The 17,561-nt window shown below is 56.8% G+C and overlaps 2 protein-coding genes across 2 annotated transcripts; one reads left to right on the forward strand and one right to left on the reverse strand.

Moving 5' to 3' along the window:
• Nucleotides 1-2,546: 2,546 nt before the first annotated feature.
• Nucleotides 2,547-3,512, forward strand: LOC133362739 (uncharacterized). The gene is made up of 2 exons (XM_061581665.1): nt 2,547-2,713; nt 2,897-3,512. Exons 1-2 carry the CDS (start codon nt 2,626-2,628, stop codon nt 3,217-3,219), a joined length of 411 nt encoding a protein of 136 aa, XP_061437649.1. The 5' UTR covers nt 2,547-2,625; the 3' UTR covers nt 3,220-3,512.
• Nucleotides 3,513-11,230: 7,718 nt separating this feature from the next.
• Nucleotides 11,231-15,788, reverse strand: LOC133362740 (probable RNA-binding protein 46). Its single transcript, XM_061581666.1, has 4 exons — nt 15,439-15,788; nt 13,905-14,003; nt 12,413-13,208; nt 11,231-11,773 (listed from the first exon to the last, which is right to left on the reverse strand). Exons 3-4 carry the CDS (start codon nt 13,052-13,054, stop codon nt 11,231-11,233), a joined length of 1,185 nt encoding a protein of 394 aa, XP_061437650.1. The 5' UTR covers nt 13,055-13,208; nt 13,905-14,003; nt 15,439-15,788.
• Between the last annotated feature and the right edge of the window lie 1,773 nt (nt 15,789-17,561).

The following is a 17,561-nucleotide window of genomic DNA, read 5'->3' on the forward strand; positions in this document are numbered from 1 at the left end:
GCGTGAGTGAGTGGGTGGGTGAGTAGGTGGGTGGGTGAGTGAGTGGGTGGGTGAGTGGGTGGGTGAGTGGGTGGGTGAGCGAGTGATTTGGTAAGTAGTTGAGTGAGTGGGTGGTTTAGTGGGTGGGTGAGTAGTTGACTGAGTGGGTGGTTGAGTGAGTTGGTGCGTGAGTGATTGAGTGGGTGAGTGGGTGGGTGGGTGAGTGAGTGGGTGGGTGAGTGGGTGGGTGGGTGAGTGGGTGGGTGAGCGAGTGATTTGGTAAGTAGTTGAGTGATTGAGTGGGTGAGTGGGTGGGTGAGTGGCGCACCCATTTAGCCCTCTCTATCCGGCTGAACAAAAGCTGTTCAGACATGCGGTGGCTGGGCATGCAGGCTACATGGCCCAGCCAACGCAGCCTTGCCTGCCGGAGGAGCTCACCAATGGGACTTTGCCCAGATCTTTCTGGGATTTGTGAGCTCCTCACACAATCCAGCCTGCAGGTTAAACCCAGGATGGATCGTAGACAGGCCAGCCTAAATGTTTCTAACCGGCGAATATGTTCCATTAGGGGGGTCCACTTTTCGCATGCGTAGAGAAGGGAGGGAATGACCGTGGCCGAGAAGACCTGAAGATTCGTGCGGAGTGACAAACCAGGTAGCTTCCACACAGTATTATGTAACCGATGAAAAGGTAATGCCGCTCGACTGATTCGGAGTGAGACCTCAGCCAGTCATGAGCACACTGCCCAGGTATGGGAAACTCTCCACTCTCTCCACAACTCCTCAATCACCAATTGGGAGTTGTGGGGGTGGAGTGTCCAATGGTACAAAATACCCAGGCAGGTGCTTAGTTTTGGTGGGGCTGATGGTAAGGCCCCACCTCTTAGTGGCACGCTCCAGTCTCAGCAGCAGCGTCTCCAACTCCTCTTCTGAATGAGCAGCTATTACCAAATCATCAGCATACGCAACATGGTTGAGCGATAGGGAGCCATCCCTTGACCGCACCCGGGCATCGATCAGCCTCCCATTGTATCTGTAACAGATGGAAATTCCTCTGGTACAGCTATTGAAGGCTTCACGAACTATGTGGTTAAAATAAATGTTAAATAATGTGGGAGCCAGAGGACATCCCTGTCGCACCCCAAGGTGTACAGGGAAAGGCTCTGACTCCCGGCCACGTAGTTTTATCCGGGCCCGCTCACCATCATGAAGGTCCTTAATGATCGTGAGCAGAGGGTCAGGGACTCCGAAAGCACGAAAAACTGTCCAGAGCCCAGTCCTACTGATGGTATCATAGGCCTTGACCAGGTCAATAAAGCAGAGATGTAGGTCTTGTTGGAATTCCCTACACCTCTGCTGTAGCAGACGGACAGAAAATATGGCATCTGTGCAGGACCGCCCTTTCCTGAAACCGCATTGGGGCTCCGCAAGCCTCTCCTCAGCGTGCCTGGCAAGGCGGTGTTGAACAACAACACACAGACAGGTACACACAGACACACACACAGACACACACAGACAAATATCCCCGTGTAGCCTTAACAGACTGTTGGGGCAAGTGCTGTTAGCGAGCACCTATGAAGGTCAGAACTTTACACGAGGGGGTGGGTGGCCAGCACCACGCCCGGCCGCCTTTGTCTCCCCAGTGGCGATGTTTATACGCCGCACCAGGTACTCATTTTGAGGCTGAGGCGACCTAGGGGAGGCCCGGGAACGGTTTAGATAATCGTCACCGGTGTTGGCCGTGAGCGGGAATCGAACCTGGGACGCTGGGTTCATAGCGCAGTGTAGCGCTAACCGCTGCACCACCGCTCCTCATCCAACAACACTGCTCAGCATCCCACTCTGTCTGTGTCTCTGTCTGTGTCTCTCTGTGTCTCTGTCTGTGTCTCTGTCTGTGTATCTGTCTCTCTGCCTGTATCTGTCTCACTGTGTCTCTGTCTGTGTCTCTCTGCCTGTATCTGTCTCACTGTGTCTCTGTCTGTTTCCCCCGTGACTCTGTCTCCCCATGTCTCCCCGTATCTCCTCGTGTGTCCCCAATCTCGTAGCCACCACCCCCGCCACCACCACCACCACCACCCCCACCACCACCCCCACCACCGCTGCCACCACCACCACACCACCCCACCACCGCTGCCACCACCACCACCCCCGCCACCACCGCCACCACCACCCCCACCACCACCGCCACCACCACCACCACCCCCACCACCACCCCCATCCCCACCACCACCACCGCCACCACCACCGCCGCCACCACCACCACCACAACCCCCACCACCACCACCCCCACCACCCCCACCACCACCACCCCCACCACCACCGCCACCACCACCCCCACCACCACCACCCCCACCACCACCACCCCCCACCCACCACCACCGCCGCCACCACCGCCGCCACCACCACCACCACCACCACCCCCACCACCACCGCCACCACCACCGCCACCACCACCACCCCCACCACCACCACCACCACCCCCACCACCGCCACCACCACCCCCACCACCACCCCCACCACCACCACCCGCACCACCACCCGCACCGCCACCACCACCGCCCCATCCACCTCGCGTGGGGTGTCCACGGGGGACGTGGTGACGCTCTTTGCCAGCGGCCGTGTCGCCTCCATCAGCTCGCTGGTGGCCATGGCGACGCTGCTGGTGACGCTGCTGGTGCTGGTGCTGGCGCTGGTGTGCACCGTGCGGAACAGACGGAGCCCCGGCAATCGTCCCGGTGAGCGGCGGCGGCTACACAGATGTTGACTACCTCGCCTGGTGCGTAGGAAGTCGTGGGTTCGATCCAGACCCTGACGCCTGCTGCTGTATACTTGGAGTTTGCGTGTCTCTCTCTCATCATCATCTACTACACTATAAGAGTTTCTCTCCCCACGCTGCGTGCGATCTTCTCGTTCCCCAGCGATGGAGCAGCCAGCGACCGCCCCGAGCCTGCTCCCTGACAGTCCCGGCAGCCACCACCACCACTGCGACCACCACCATCACCGCCGCTGCGACCACGACCACCACCACCACCATCACCACGGTGGCGGCGGTGGAGGAGCAGAGCTGGCAACTCTAGAATCCCGCCCCCGGCCCTGGTTGACATTGCCAGATGAAAGCCGCTCACCGAGTCGTCTCCGCACCAACCCGTTCACCTCCTGCAGGGTGACCGTGCGCTGGCCGCGAGACAGTGACCACCTCGCGTGGCACGCGCGACGTGCCGGGTTCCAGCTCGAGCCGTGACGACGACGCCCGCCGCTGTTGGCTCGGAGTTGGCGGCGTCCGTCTCTCCGCGTGGCGACGTCCGTTCCAGAGGAGAATGAATGATGTTTTACACGGCAAGTTATACATGTGTAGTGTTGTAAAGGACGGACTAATAAACCTCTTTATGGCACACACAGTTTATTGTCTTAATGACACAGTCCCTAACACACACAAGGGTTGTACGGTCCCCTCACCCGTTACCCTGAGGAGGTACAGCCTCCTGACCTGCACAGCTCACACTTCACTCCTAATCTACGGAGCTACAGCCTCCAGACTTGCCGTCTATCCAATCTCCCCGCCATCCCAGCGTCCTCCAGACTTGCCGTCTATCCAATCTCCCCGCTAGCCCAGCGTCCTCCAGACTTGCCGTCTATCCAATCTCCCCGCCATCCCAGCGTCCTCCAGACCTGCCGTCTATCCAATCTCCCCCCTAGCCCAGCGTCCTCCAGACTTGCCGTCTATCTAATCTCCCCGCTAGCCCAGCGTCCTCCGGACTTGCCGTCTATCCAATCTCCCCGCTAGTCCAGCGTCCTCCAGACTTGCCGTCTATCCAATCTCCCCGCCATCCCAGCGTCCTCCAGACTTGCCGTCTATCCAATCTCCCCGCCATCCCAGCGTCCTCCAGACCTGCCGTCTATCCAATCTCCCCCCTAGCCCAGCATCCTCCAGACCTGCCGTCTATCCAATCTCCTCCCTAGCCCAGCGTCCTCCAGACTTGCCGTCTATCCAATCTCCCCGCCATCCCAGCGTCCTCCAGACTTGCCGTCTATCCAATCTCCCCGCCATCCCAGCGTCCTCCAGACTTGCCGTCTATCCAATCTCCCCGCCATCCCAGCGTCCTCCAGACTTGCCGTCTATCCAATCTCCCCCCTAGCCCAGCGTCCTCCAGACTTGCCGTCTATCCAATCTCCCCGCCATCCCAGCGTCCTCCAGACTTGCCGTCTATCCAATCTCCCCGCCATCCCAGCGTCCTCCAGACTTGCCGTCTATCCAATCTACCCCCTAGCCCAGCGTCCTCCAGACTTGCCGTCTATCCAATCAACCCCCTAGCCCAGCGTCCTCCGACTTGCCGTCTATCCAATCTCCCCGCTAGCCCAGCGTCCTCCAGACTTGCCGTCTATCCAATCTCCCCGCTAGTTCAGCGTCCTCCAGACTTGCCGTCTATCCAATCTCCCCGCTAGTTCAGCGTCCTCCAGACTTGCCGTCTATCCAATCACCCCGCTAGTTCAGCGTCCTCCAGACTTGCCGTCTATCCAATCAACCCCCTAGCCCAGCATCCTCCAGACTTGCCGTCTATCCAATCAACCCCCTAGCCCAGCGTCCTCCAGACTTGCCGTCTATCCAATCTCCCCGCCATCCCAGCGTCCTCCAGACTTGCCGTCTATCCAATCTCCCCGCCATCCCAGCGTCCTCCAGACTTGCCGTCTATCCAATCTCCCCGCCATCCCAGCGTCCTCCAGACTTGCCGTCTATCCAATCTCCCCCCTAGCCCAGCGTCCTCCAAACTTGCCGTCTATCCAATCTCCCCGCCATCCCAGCATCCTCCAGACTTGCCGTCTATCCAATCTCCCCGCCATCCCAGCGTCCTCCAGACTTGCCGTCTATCCAATCTCCCCCCTAGCCCAGCGTCCTCCAGACTTGCCGTCTATCCAATCAACCCCCTAGCCCAACGTCCTCCGACTTGCCGTCTATCCAATCTCCCCGCTAGCCCAGCGTCCTCCAGACTTGCCGTCTATCCAATCTCCCCGCTAGTTCAGCGTCCTCCAGACTTGCCGTCTATCCAATCTCCCCGCTAGTTCAGCGTCCTCCAGACTTGCCGTCTATCCAATCACCCCGCTAGTTCAGCGTCCTCCAGACTTGCCGTCTATCCAATCAACCCCCTAGCCCAGCATCCTCCAGACTTGCCGTCTATCCAATCAACCCCCTAGCCCAGCGTCCTCCAGACTTGCCGTCTATCCAATCTCCCCGCCATCCCAGCGTCCTCCAGACTTGCCGTCTATCCAATCTCCCCGCCATCCCAGCGTCCTCCAGACTTGCCGTCTATCCAATCTCCCCGCCATCCCAGCGTCCTCCAAACTTGCCGTCTATCCAATCTCCCTGCCATCCCAGCATCCTCCAGACTTGCCGTCTATCCAATCTCCCCGCCATCCCAGCGTCCTCCGGACTTGCCGTCTATCCAATCTCCCCGCCATCCCAGCGTCCTCCGGACTTGCCGTCTATCCAATCTCCCCCCTAGCCCAGCGTCCTCCAGACTTGCCGTCTATCCAATCTCCCCGCCATCCCAGCATCCTCCAGACTTGCCGTCTATCCAATCTCCCCCCTAGCCCAGCGTCCTCCAGACTTGCCGTCTATCCAATCTCCCCCCTAGCCCAGCGTCCTCCAGACTTGCCGTCTATCCAATCTCCCCGCCATCCCAGCGTCCTCCAGACTTGCCGTCTATCCAATCTACCCGCCAGCCCAGCGTCCTCCAGACTTGCCGTCTATCCAATCTCCCCCCTAGCCCAGCGTCCTCCAGACTTGCCGTCTATCCAATCTCCCCGCCATCCCAGCGTCCTCCAGACTTGCCGTCTATCCAATCTCCCCGCCATCCCAGCGTCCTCCAGACTTGCCGTCTATCCAATCTCCCCGCCATCCCAGCGTCCTCCAGACTTGCCGTCTATCCAATCTCCCCCCTAGCCCAGCGTCCTCCAGACTTGCCGTCTATCCAATCTCCCCGCCATCCCAGCGTCCTCCAGACTTGCCGTCTATCCAATCTCCCCGCCATCCCAGCGTCCTCCAGACTTGCCGTCTATCCAATCTCCCCCCTAGCCCAGCGTCCTCCAGACTTGCCGTCTATCCAATCAACCCCCTAGCCCAGCGTCCTCCGACTTGCCGTCTATCCAATCTCCCCGCTAGCCCAGCGTCCTCCAGACTTGCCGTCTATCCAATCTCCCCGCTAGTTCAGCGTCCTCCAGACTTGCCGTCTATCCAATCTCCCCGCTAGTTCAGCGTCCTCCAGACTTGCCGTCTATCCAATCTCCCCGCTAGTTCAGCGTCCTCCAGACTTGCCGTCTATCCAATCAACCCCCTAGCCCAGCATCCTCCAGACTTGCCGTCTATCCAATCAACCCCCTAGCCCAGCGTCCTCCAGACTTGCCGTCTATCCAATCTCCCCGCCATCCCAGCGTCCTCCAGACTTGCCGTCTATCCAATCTCCCCGCCATCCCAGCGTCCTCCAGATTTGCCGTCTATCCAATCTCCCTGCCATCCCAGCGTCCTCCAGACTTGCCATCTATCCAATCTCCCCGCCATCCCAGCGTCCTCCAAACTTGCCGTCTATCCAATCTCCCCGCCATCCCAGCATCCTCCAGACTTGCCGTCTATCCAATCTCCCCGCCATCCCAGCGTCCTCCGGACTTGCCGTCTATCCAATCTCCCCCCTAGCCCAGCGTCCTCCAGACTTGCCGTCTATCCAATCTCCCCGCCATCCCAGCATCCTCCAGACTTGCCGTCTATCCAATCTCCCCCCTAGCCCAGCGTCCTCCAGACTTGCCGTCTATCCAATCTCCCCCCTAGCCCAGCGTCCTCCAGACTTGCCGTCTATCCAATCTCCCCGCCATCCCAGCGTCCTCCAGACTTGCCGTCTATCCAATCTACCCGCCAGCCCAGCGTCCTCCAGACTTGCCGTCTATCCAATCTCCCCGCCAGCCCAGCGTCCTCCAAACTTGCCGTCTATCCAATCTCCCCGCCATCCCAGCATCCTCCAGACTTGCCGTCTATCCAATCTCCCCGCCATCCCAGCGTCCTCCGGACTTGCCGTCTATCCAATCTCCCCCCTAGCCCAGCGTCCTCCAGACTTGCCGTCTATCCAATCTCCCCGCCATCCCAGCATCCTCCAGACTTGCCGTCTATCCAATCTCCCCCCTAGCCCAGCGTCCTCCAGACTTGCCGTCTATCCAATCTCCCCCCTAGCCCAGCGTCCTCCAGACTTGCCGTCTATCCAATCTCCCCGCTAGCCCAGCGTCCTCCAGACTTGCCGTCTATCCAATCTCCCCGCCATCCCAGCGTCCTCCAGACTTGCCGTCTATCCAATCTCCCCGCCAGCCCAGCGTCCTCCAGACTTGCCGTCTATCCAATCTCCCCGCCATCCCAGCGTCCTCCAGACTTGCCGTCTATCCAATCTCCCCGCCATCCCAGCGTCCTCCAGACTTGCCGTCTATCCAATCTCCCCGCCATCCCAGCGTCCTCCAGACTTGCCGTCTATCCAATCTCCCCGCCAGCCCAGCGTCCTCCAGACTTGCCGTCTATCCAATCTCCCCGCCATCCCAGCGTCCTCCAGACTTGCCGTCTATCCAATCTCCCCACTAGCCCAGCGTCCTCCGGCTGGACCTAGGGGAGGCACACCGACCCGGCGGGTCCCCGACCCTCTGCTCACTCGAGACCTTCGCCCTCACGAGGGCGGGAAGGCTGGGAGCCAGGGTCCTATCCAGGACCTATCTCCCCTGACCACTGGTGACACTGAGCCCCAGCCCTGACAAGGGCTGGGGTCACCACACAGAGACCCACAGACTCACCACACAGAGACCCACAGACTCACCACACAGAGACCCACAGACTCACCACATAGAGACCCACAGACTCACCACACAGAGACCCACAGACTCACCACACAGAGACCCACAGACTCACCACGTGTCCCAGCGTTGGTTGTGTCCCGGTCTGTCCATGGCCTGGCCTCCTCTCTCCTTGCCTGGCTGCTTGCCCCGTGAGTGAGGCTGCCTGCCCAGCTGTTTTGTTGTTTACTGGGGGAGACATTGTGGTGCTGGTGGTGATGGTAATAAAGGTGGCAAGTTCACTTACCTGGGCTGGAACTGCTCTGAGCAGGTGGGCGCGTCGTGATGATGCTGTTGTTGTTGTGCACAAGACTTGAACTAGAAACTAAACCGCGTTTTATTTTTAGCGGGCAAGGGCCTCATTGAGATGCTGTGTGTGTAAGCTCTCTTTTAGAAGGCCCTGACCTGGCCATTACCGATGACAGTTCTACCAATGAGGTTCATCATCATCATCACGTGAACCTTTATAGCAGTTGGCAAAGACTCTAGCAACTCACGGCTCTCAAATGTGGAGGGGAAAACCAGAGGGCCCGGAAAGAAAATCCACTCGACAACAGAAAGACAGAGAGACACAAACTCTATGCAGCAGCTGCAGCATCAACTGCCGGTCTCTGTGCGTGTCTGTGTCTCTGCGTGTGTCTGCGTGTGTCTGTGTCTGTAACGGTGTGTCTGTGTCTATGTCTCTGCGTGTCTTTGTGTCTCTGCGTGCATGTCTCTGTGTGTCTCTACGTGTCTCTGCGTGTGTGTCCATGTCTCTATGTGTGTGTGTCTCTGCATGTCTACGTGTGTGTCCATGTCGTCTCTGTGTGTGTCTGTGTCTCTGTGTGTGTGTCTGTGTGTGTGTCTATATCTGTGTGTGTGTGTCTCTGCATGTGTGTCTCTGTGTCTGTGTGTCTCTGCGTGTGTGTCTGTGTGTGTCTCTCTGTGTGTGTCTATGTCTCTGTGTGTGTGTCTCTGCGTGTCTGTGTGTGTCTCTGTGTGTGTGTGTGTCTCTGCGTGTGTCTCTGTGTGTGTGTCTATGTGTGTGTCTGTGTCTCTGTGTGTGTCCATGTCTCTGTGTGTGTGTCTCTGTGTGTGTGTCTATGTCTCTGTGTGTGTGTCTCTGTGTCTCTGTGTGTGTGTCACTGTGTGTCTCTGTGTGTGTGTCACTGTGTGTGTGTGTGTCTGTGTCACTGCGTGTGTGTGTCTGTGTCTCTGCATGTGTGTGTCTGTGTGTCTCTGTGTGTGTGTGTCTCTGTGTGTGTGTCTATGTCTCTGTGTGTGTCTGTGTGTCTCTGTGTGTGTGTCTGTGTCTCTGCATGTGTGTCTATGTCTCTGTGTGTGTGTCTGTGTCTCTGTGTGTGTGTGTGTCTGTGTGTGTGTCTCTGTGTGTGTGTCTGTGTCTCTGCATGTGTGTCTCTGTGTGTGTCTGTGCGTCTCTGCGTGTGTGTCTCTGTGTGTGTGTCTCTGTGCGTCTCTGCGTGTGTCTGTGTGTGTCTCTGTGTGTGTCTATGTGTGTCTCTGTGTGTGTCTGTGTCTCTGCATGTGTCTCTGTGTGTCTGTATGTGTCTGTGTCTCTGCATGTGTCTCTGTGTGTCTGTGTGTCTCTGCGTGTGTGTCTGTGTGTGTCTCTCTGTGTGTGTCTATGTCTCTGTGTGTGTGTCTCTGTGTGTCTGTGTGTGTCTGTATGTGTCTCTCTGTGTGTGTCTATGTCTCTGTGTGTGTGTCTCTGCGTGTCTGTGTGTGTCTCTGTGTGTGTGTCTCTGTGTGTGTCTGTCTCTGTGTGTGTCTATGTCTCTGTGTGTGTGTCTCTGTGTGTCTCTGTGTGTGTCTGTGTGTGTGTCTCTGTGTGTGTGTCTCTGTGTGTATCAATGTCTCTGTGTGTCTCTGTGTGTCTCTGTGACAGTCGAGTACGGAGACTCGTGATGTGCACCGACTCTGTTCATGTGCGACACAACTTCACGCCACGTGGTCCCACTGGGAAAGAGGGCGGCACAAGTAAACACTAACACGAACCGGTAAACCATTGGCAATTGATCAAAGCTATAAAGGCGATGATCCAGGAAAATTATATTATGATGCTGCATGAAAAGGTAATAGGTTACTCTGAAGTTCCTGGCCATTGGAACGTTGGTAATGATCAGGAACATGCCCTGACAAAACAGGGAAGTCTGAAATATGCTGGGTGTAAATCAGCACATCAAATTAAATCCGCAGAGGAGGGAAAGAAAGGTCCCAAGCATGCGACACTCGGCCGAGAGAGTGGGGAGAGAGAGAGGAAGAGACTTTTCACGACTTTATTTCCACTAAAACATTAACAAAAAACCATTACAGGAAAACACACGTACATTGTGAATCAACAAAACATCAAACTCTTAACAGCTGTGTGTGCACGAACTACACGTGGCACAGGGATAGAGGCTGTGCAAACGAGGCGGTGCACGGACCTCTCCGTGTGTAGCAAAGTCGCTACGCTGAAGAGTTTTTCAATTTGATAAAGAATCAAATGTTTTGACATCAGAATGCGACGTGAACAAAATACTTTTTTCTCCCCGACATTTTCAAAACAAAATGGCGTTGACGCGTAAAACACCTGAAATCATTTTGTCTTTACGGATTCAGTTGTCGGTCGTCATTAGAGTGTAATGACAGGGTGACACCTGGTGTGACGAGGACGTGTGCGGGGCCACGGGGTGACGAGTCAAATGAGGCACAACGTGAAGTCAGGGCTGGTCCCCCCCCAACGAGGGAAACAGGAAAGGGGCGGACGGCTGAGTGGAGAGCGAGCGGCAGAGGTCGCAACCGGGTACCCGGTACCCGTACCCTACCCGATACCCGTACCCTACCCGATACCCGGCTACCCGTACCCTACCCGATACCCGTACCCTACCCGATACCCGTACCCTACCCGATACCCGGCTACCCGTACCCTACCCGATACCCGTACCCTACCCGATACCCGGCTACCCGTACCCTACCCGATACCCGGTTACCCGTACCCGATACCCGTACCCTACCCAATACCCGGCTACCCGTACCCGGCCGGGTACGGGTAAGCCGTGAGTCACTGGTGAGTCACCGTGTGTCACTCATTTGCCAACGTCTTGTCTCTTCTCACAATTCAAGTTCCTAGAATCAACCCACCCGCGCCTGCAACGTGGCTTCATCCCAGAGGTCGCAATCGGGTACCCGATACCTGTACCCTACCCGTACCCGGCCGGATACGGGTAGCCGGGTATCGGGTAGGGAACGTGTACGGGTACCCGATTGCGAGCTCTGGCATGCGGCAACGTGACCATGTCGAGTGAGCGGCCGGGCAACTTGCAGTTTGACGGTGAACACGGCAGAACGGATGTGAGCTTCAAGCGGTAGGACACCGTCCGCGGTCTGATGAACGCCGCCACGACGGCCACGCGGCACTACGGGTGCGTGCCGCTTGTCGGCAGGCGCGCGGCGACCGGCTGCCGGGGCGCGGGGAAGTCGCCGGGATACGCCGGGAGGTCCCGGACGGGGCGGCCGGGAGGCGCCGTCGCGACGGGGGCCGGGCCCGCCCTCGGGTTCGCGTCGCTGAGGATTTCGTGGAGGAGCTCGCTGGCAACTTCGCGCGCTCCCTCCACGCTGGAGCTCAGCACCGCGGGGAAGAAGCCGCTGCCTTCCCGCATCATCCCGGGAACGGAGACCTTGTACAGGAGGCCCATGGGCCTGCCGGGCTCCGAGTGAGCGTGCAGTTCGAAGGTCGCGTGGCCCACGCCGGCGCTCCGTAGCAGCGCCTGCAAACGCGTCTCCCACGACAAGACGGCCGCCTCCGGCAGCTCGTCCAGACCGACGGGCGTGGGCCGCGAGTGGCGGGGTGCCCGCCAGAGCTGCGTGCGCGCCGCCCAGCCCACAAACAGGCTGTGCGGGACCTTGCCGCAGACGGCGCACTCCGGCTGCGGGAGGCCTGGGACCGCCGCCACCTCCTCCTCGTCTTCAATTGCCTCCTCCTCCACCTCCTCCTCCACCACCTCCTCCTCCTCTACCACCTCATCCTCCTCCTCCTCCACCACCTCTTCCTCCTCATCTTCAGTTGCCCCCGCCTCCTCCTCCCCCTCCTCCTCGTCTTCCGTTGCCTCCTCCTCCCCCTCCTCCTCCTCCCCCTCCTCCCCCACCTCCTCCTCCTCCTCCACCACCTCATCCTCCTCCTCCTCCACCACCTCTTCCTCCTCATCTTCAGTTGCCCCCGCCTCCTCCTCCCCCTCCTCCACGTCTTCCGTTGCCTCCTCCTCCCCCTCCTCCTCCTCCCCCTCCTCCCCCACCTCCTCCTCCTCCACCACCTCTTCCACCTCCTCCTCCACCACCTCTTCCTCCTCATCTTCAGTTGCCCCCGCCTCCTCCTCCTCCTCGTCTTCCGTTGCCTCCTCCTCCTCCACATCCTCCTCCTCCACCTCCTCCTCCCCCCCCTCCTCCTCGTCTTCCGTTGCCTCCTCCTCCCGCTCCACCACCTCTTCCACCTCCTCCTCCTCCACCACCTCTTCCTCCTCGTCTTCAGTTGCCGCCTCCTCCTCCCCCCCCTCCTCGTCGTCTTCCGTTGCCACCGCCGCGGCAGCAGCAGCAGCCGCCGCCCCCGGCTCTCGCTGCGGGATGGCCCAGTCCACGTTGATGTCCCGGCCCCACAGCCGGAAGGAGTACGGCAGCAGCACCCTGCGGGCCATGCAGGCCGCGCGGTGGCTCTCGTATTCGACGAACGCGTAGCCTCGGCTGAGGCTCCTGTCGTAGCGACAGAAGCGCATCTGGACGTCCACGACGCCCTCCGTGGCGTCGCTCATCGCCGCCATCACCTCGGCCCGCGTCTTGTCCTTCGGCAGCCTCGCCAAGAAGAGGCGGCGATTGTCGACGCTCACGCAAACCGCGATCCGTCGCCCCGGGCGGATCTCCAAGTCGTGGGGTCTCTTGACGGCGTCCGCGGCTTGCGAGCGCGTCGCGAAGGTGGCGAACGCGTAGCCGCGGTTCTCTCCGTCGTACGTCATCATGAGGCGCAGCTGGTACAGCTGCCCCACCGCCTCCAGCACGGGAAGCAGCTCGTCCTCGTACAGGTCGCGCGGGATCCTCGCCACGAACACCTCGCAGCCGCGGGCGGGAGGGGGGCCCTGCCAGTCGGGCGGCGGTCCCAGCTTCCTCTGTCCGTTCTCCTGGACGACGTTGTAGCCCGTGCGCAACATGAGGTCCAGAAGGTCCCTCTCCACGCAGCTCATGATGTCGAGCATCGGCGCTTTGTCCACGGCGGCGGTGACGACGGGGCAGCGGTTTGGGGCCCGTTGGAGCCCTTGACACTCACCGGCGCAGAAGCCTCGTGCCGACAAAGCCACGGCGGGGGGCGGAATCAACTCGTGAAAAGGCGGGAACTCGCTCGGGCCAAGCCTACAGGCCCAGCAGTGGAGAGAGGAAGAGAGAGTGGAGAGACGGATGGAGAGAGAGCTACCTTTGTAAACTCGGAAAATCACAATAAAATAAAAACCCAAGAAACTGTGTCTTGACCTTTGAACCGCCCTGTATAATGACCCCTCACCCCCAGTAGACGACCTGGTACCCCTCCTCACTCATCCACTCACTGACCCATCCACGCACCTCACACACCCACTCGCTCACACACTCACCCACCCACTCACCCGCACACCCACTCGCTCACACACTCACCTCACACACTCACCCACCCACTCGCCCGCACACCCACTCGCTCACACACCCACCCACTCACCCGCACACCCACTCGCTCACACACTCACCCACCCACTCACATCACCCGCACACCCACCCACTCACCCGCACACCCACTCGCTCACACACTCACCCACCCACTCACCCGCACACCCACTCGCTCACACACTCACCCACCCACTCACCCGCACACTCACCCGCACACCCACTCGCTCACACACTCACTCTCTCACACACTAACCTCACACACTCACCCACCCACTCACCCGCACACCCACTCGCTCACACACTCACCTCACACACTCACCCACCCACTCACCCGCACACCCACTCGCTCACACACTCACCCACCCACTCACCCGCACACCCACTCGCTCACACAATCACCCACCCACTCACCTCACCCACTCACTGATGATGATGAGAGAGAGAGAGACACGCAGACTCCAAATATACAGCAGTTGGCGTCGCCAGGGCCGGGATCGAACCCACGACCTCCTGCATACCAGGCGAGGTAGTTAACATCTCCTAGCCACCGTGATGATGATGAGAGAGACACACAAACTCCAAATATACAGCAAGAATCTTCAGGATCGAGATCAAACCCATGACCTCCTGTATACCAGGCGAGGGAGTTAACATCTCCTAGCCACCGTGATGATGAGAGAGAGACACACAAACTCCAAATATACAGCAAGAATCTTCAGTATCGGGATCAAACCCACGACCTCCTGCATACCAGGCGAGGTAGTTAACATCTCCTAGCCACCGTGATGATGAGAGAGAGACACAAACTCCAACTCCAAATAAAGTTTGAATGTATGCGTGTCGTTAAACCGGCCATCAGCCGACAGCCGATTCGCAAGGTTTATCACGTGACATACCGTGCCAATCTGTCACTGGAGCAGCACTAACCGGTTGTGTGTTGGAGTGTCTGTGTGTACACTGTGTGTGTCTGTGTGTACACTGTGTGTGTGTACACTGTGTGTGTCTGTTTGTACACTGTGTGTGTCTGTGTGTGTGTGTCTGTGTGTGTGTACACTGTGTGTCTGTGTGTACACTGTGTATGTGTGTCTGTGTGTGCACTGTGTTTGTGTGTGTACACTCTGTGTGTGTCTGTGTGTGTGTACACTGTGTGTCTGTGTGTGTACACACTGTGTGTGTCTGTGTGTGTGTCTGTGTGTGTGTGTATACAGTGTGTGTGTGTACTGTGTGTGTACACTGTGTGTACACTGTGTGTGTGTGTACACTGTGTGTGTACACTGTGTGTGTGTGTGTGTCCACTGTGTGTCTGTGTGTACACTGTGTATTTGTGTGTACACTGTGTATGTGTGTCTGTACACTGTGTGTCTGTGTGTACACTGTGTATGTGTCTGTGTGTGCACTGTGTGTGTGTACACTCTGTGTGTGTACACTGTGTGTGTGTGTACACTGTGTGTGTGTGTGCACTGTGTGTGTGTACACTGTGTGTGTACACACTGTGTGTGTACACACACTGTGTGTGTCTGTGTGTGTGTCCACTGTGTGTGTGTACACTGTGTGTGTGTACACTGTGTGTCTGTGAGTACACTGTGTGTGTGTACACTGTGTGTGTGTGAGTACACTGTGTATGTGTGTCTGTGTGTGCACTGTGTGTGTGTACACTCTGTGTGTGTGTCTGTGTGTGTGTACACTGTGTGTTTGTGTGTAAACTGTGTGTGTACACACTGTGTGTCTGTGTGTGTTTGTCTGTGTGTGTGTACACTGTGTGTGTGTACAATGTGTGTGTGTACACTTTGTGTGTGTGTGCACTGTGTGTGTGTGTGTACACTGTGTGTGTGCACTGTGTGTGTGTGTGTGCACTATGTGTGTGTGTACATTGTGTGCACTGTGTGTGTGCACTGTGTGTGTGTGTGTACACTGTGTGTATGTGTGTTCACCACGCCCGGCGGACCCGTTATTCGATCCCGACTCCTGCCGGGGGAGGCGCTCCGGGCGCGGCGGGTCCGCTAGGAAAACTCGGGATGGCCCGAGGCCGACTAGGCCGCAGTCTTCCCTCCCCTCTGTTCTAGATGGTGACGGTGTTGCTGATGTTGTTGTTGTTGATGCTGATGATGTTGTTGTTGATGCTGCTGATGTTGTTGTTGTTGCTGTTGCTGATGATGATGTTGATATTTCTGCTGATGCTAGGGGTGGTGATGATGTTGCTGATGATGTTGTTGTTGATGCTGATGATGATGCTGATGATATTGTTGTATATGATGGTGTAAATGATGTTTATTGATAATGTTGATGATCGCAAACATTAACATAATTTATTAATTTATTCAGTTAGGGTAGCCTCTCATTGTGGGAGGGGAGGGTCTTGTACCCCAGAAAGTGACGTCATGTCATCTGCTGCCGGGTGACGTCACGAGGTAACAGGCAGCTGGAGGTCCGCGCGTGAACTGAAATCCGAGGTGAGAAATTTTCATTGCGGTTGTTGTGGTTGTTGTGGTTGTTGTTGTTTACCAAGCTAGAGCCTCGCTCTCTCTCTCTCGTAGGGATGTCAATAGAGCAGCAGCAGCTTGTGAATCGATGTCCAAGTTGGAACTTTACAACGCGGGGCCTAGACACGCGGGGCCTTGCCTCCTGCCCTCGCCTGGTCGCGTTTGCTTTAATTCCCTCCCTTAAGTTTAATTTGTCTTCACGCGGCTCGCTACTTTGTCACTTTGGTTTATTGTAGATATTAAGGCAGTTTTTTTTTTCGTTTTTTACCAGCCCAAGCCCGCCTGAGCTGCTGTACCGCTCTAGTTTACAGAAGCTACCTGCCCACAACAACAACAAGGTATGGGGGGTTTTGTCAACGCGTGTGTCAATGTTTTGACTTAAAACTTTCGTAACTGCAGCAATTCATATTCTTGGTTCTTTCGGTGAAGTCACGGAGATAGAAAATTAATAAAAATAACAGATAATAAAATGAATAAAAGTAAACAAAATTGTAAATAAAACCACGACGTTTCTATCACAACACAAGTGGCATTTATTTGATGTTATCTGTTGTTATTGTCTATCTACGTAACTTTACCGAAAGAACCAAGAATACGTGTGGAAATGTGTATCGGTCAAAGACGCTAATCACGTGCTGATGTTGACTCTAAATGTGGAGGGCAAACCCGGGAGATTCGGAGGAAAATCCACGCGACCACGGAGAGAGAGACACGCAAACTCCAAATATACAGCAGCAGCAGGCGTCAGGGTCGGGATCGAACCCACGACTTCTTGTATACCAGGTGAGGTAGTTAACATCTCACCACGGAGATACGAGGGCTTCCAGGCATATTTATGACCATTTGCCCTCTCATTGTGTGCAATAACAGCCCGTGTGATGAATTTGGGAAACTTTTTCACTACATCATGAATATATGAATAAGTATAGACGTGTAAGTCACGTGTGACTGTGTATATGCATTACTCTGTGTCTGACGTGTAGGTGGTGTGGATATAATTTTTTTCTGTCTGCAGCTGTCGCTTGGTCTGATGGAGCAAAGGCGCTCAGCACAGCTCGGTACGGCAAGGCAACAATGCGACCAGCGTGGATACAGCACGGAGCGGACTGGAAATTTTACACACCACCAGAGAGCACACACAGGAGAGAAACCCTTCAAGTGCACTGTGTGTGGGATGGCGTTTGCATGGCCATCATTTCTTCAGATCCACCAGAGAACACACACAGGAGAGAAACCCTTCAAGTGCACTGTGTGTGGGATGGCGTTTGCATGGCCATCATTTCTTCAGATCCACCAGAGAACACACACAGGAGAGAAACCCTTCAAGTGCAGTGTGTGTGGGAAGGCGTTTTCACGGTCATCTACTCTTATAAAACACCAGAGAACACACACGGGAGAGAAACCCTTCAAGTGCAGTGTGTGTGGGAAGGCGTTTGCACAATCACCACATCTTCAAGCACACCAGAGAACCCACACGGGAGAGAAACCCTTCAAGTGCAGTGTGTGTGGGAAGGCATTTTCAATGTCATCTTCTCTTATAAAACACCAGAGAACCCACACGGGAGAGAAACCCTTCAAGTGCAGTGTG

Source organism: Lethenteron reissneri, unplaced genomic scaffold (assembly GCF_015708825.2).
Source record: "Lethenteron reissneri isolate LAM-NWPU_2019-01 unplaced genomic scaffold, ASM1570882v1 scaffold_1601, whole genome shotgun sequence".
Classification (NCBI taxonomy): domain Eukaryota; kingdom Metazoa; phylum Chordata; class Hyperoartia; order Petromyzontiformes; family Petromyzontidae; genus Lethenteron; species Lethenteron reissneri.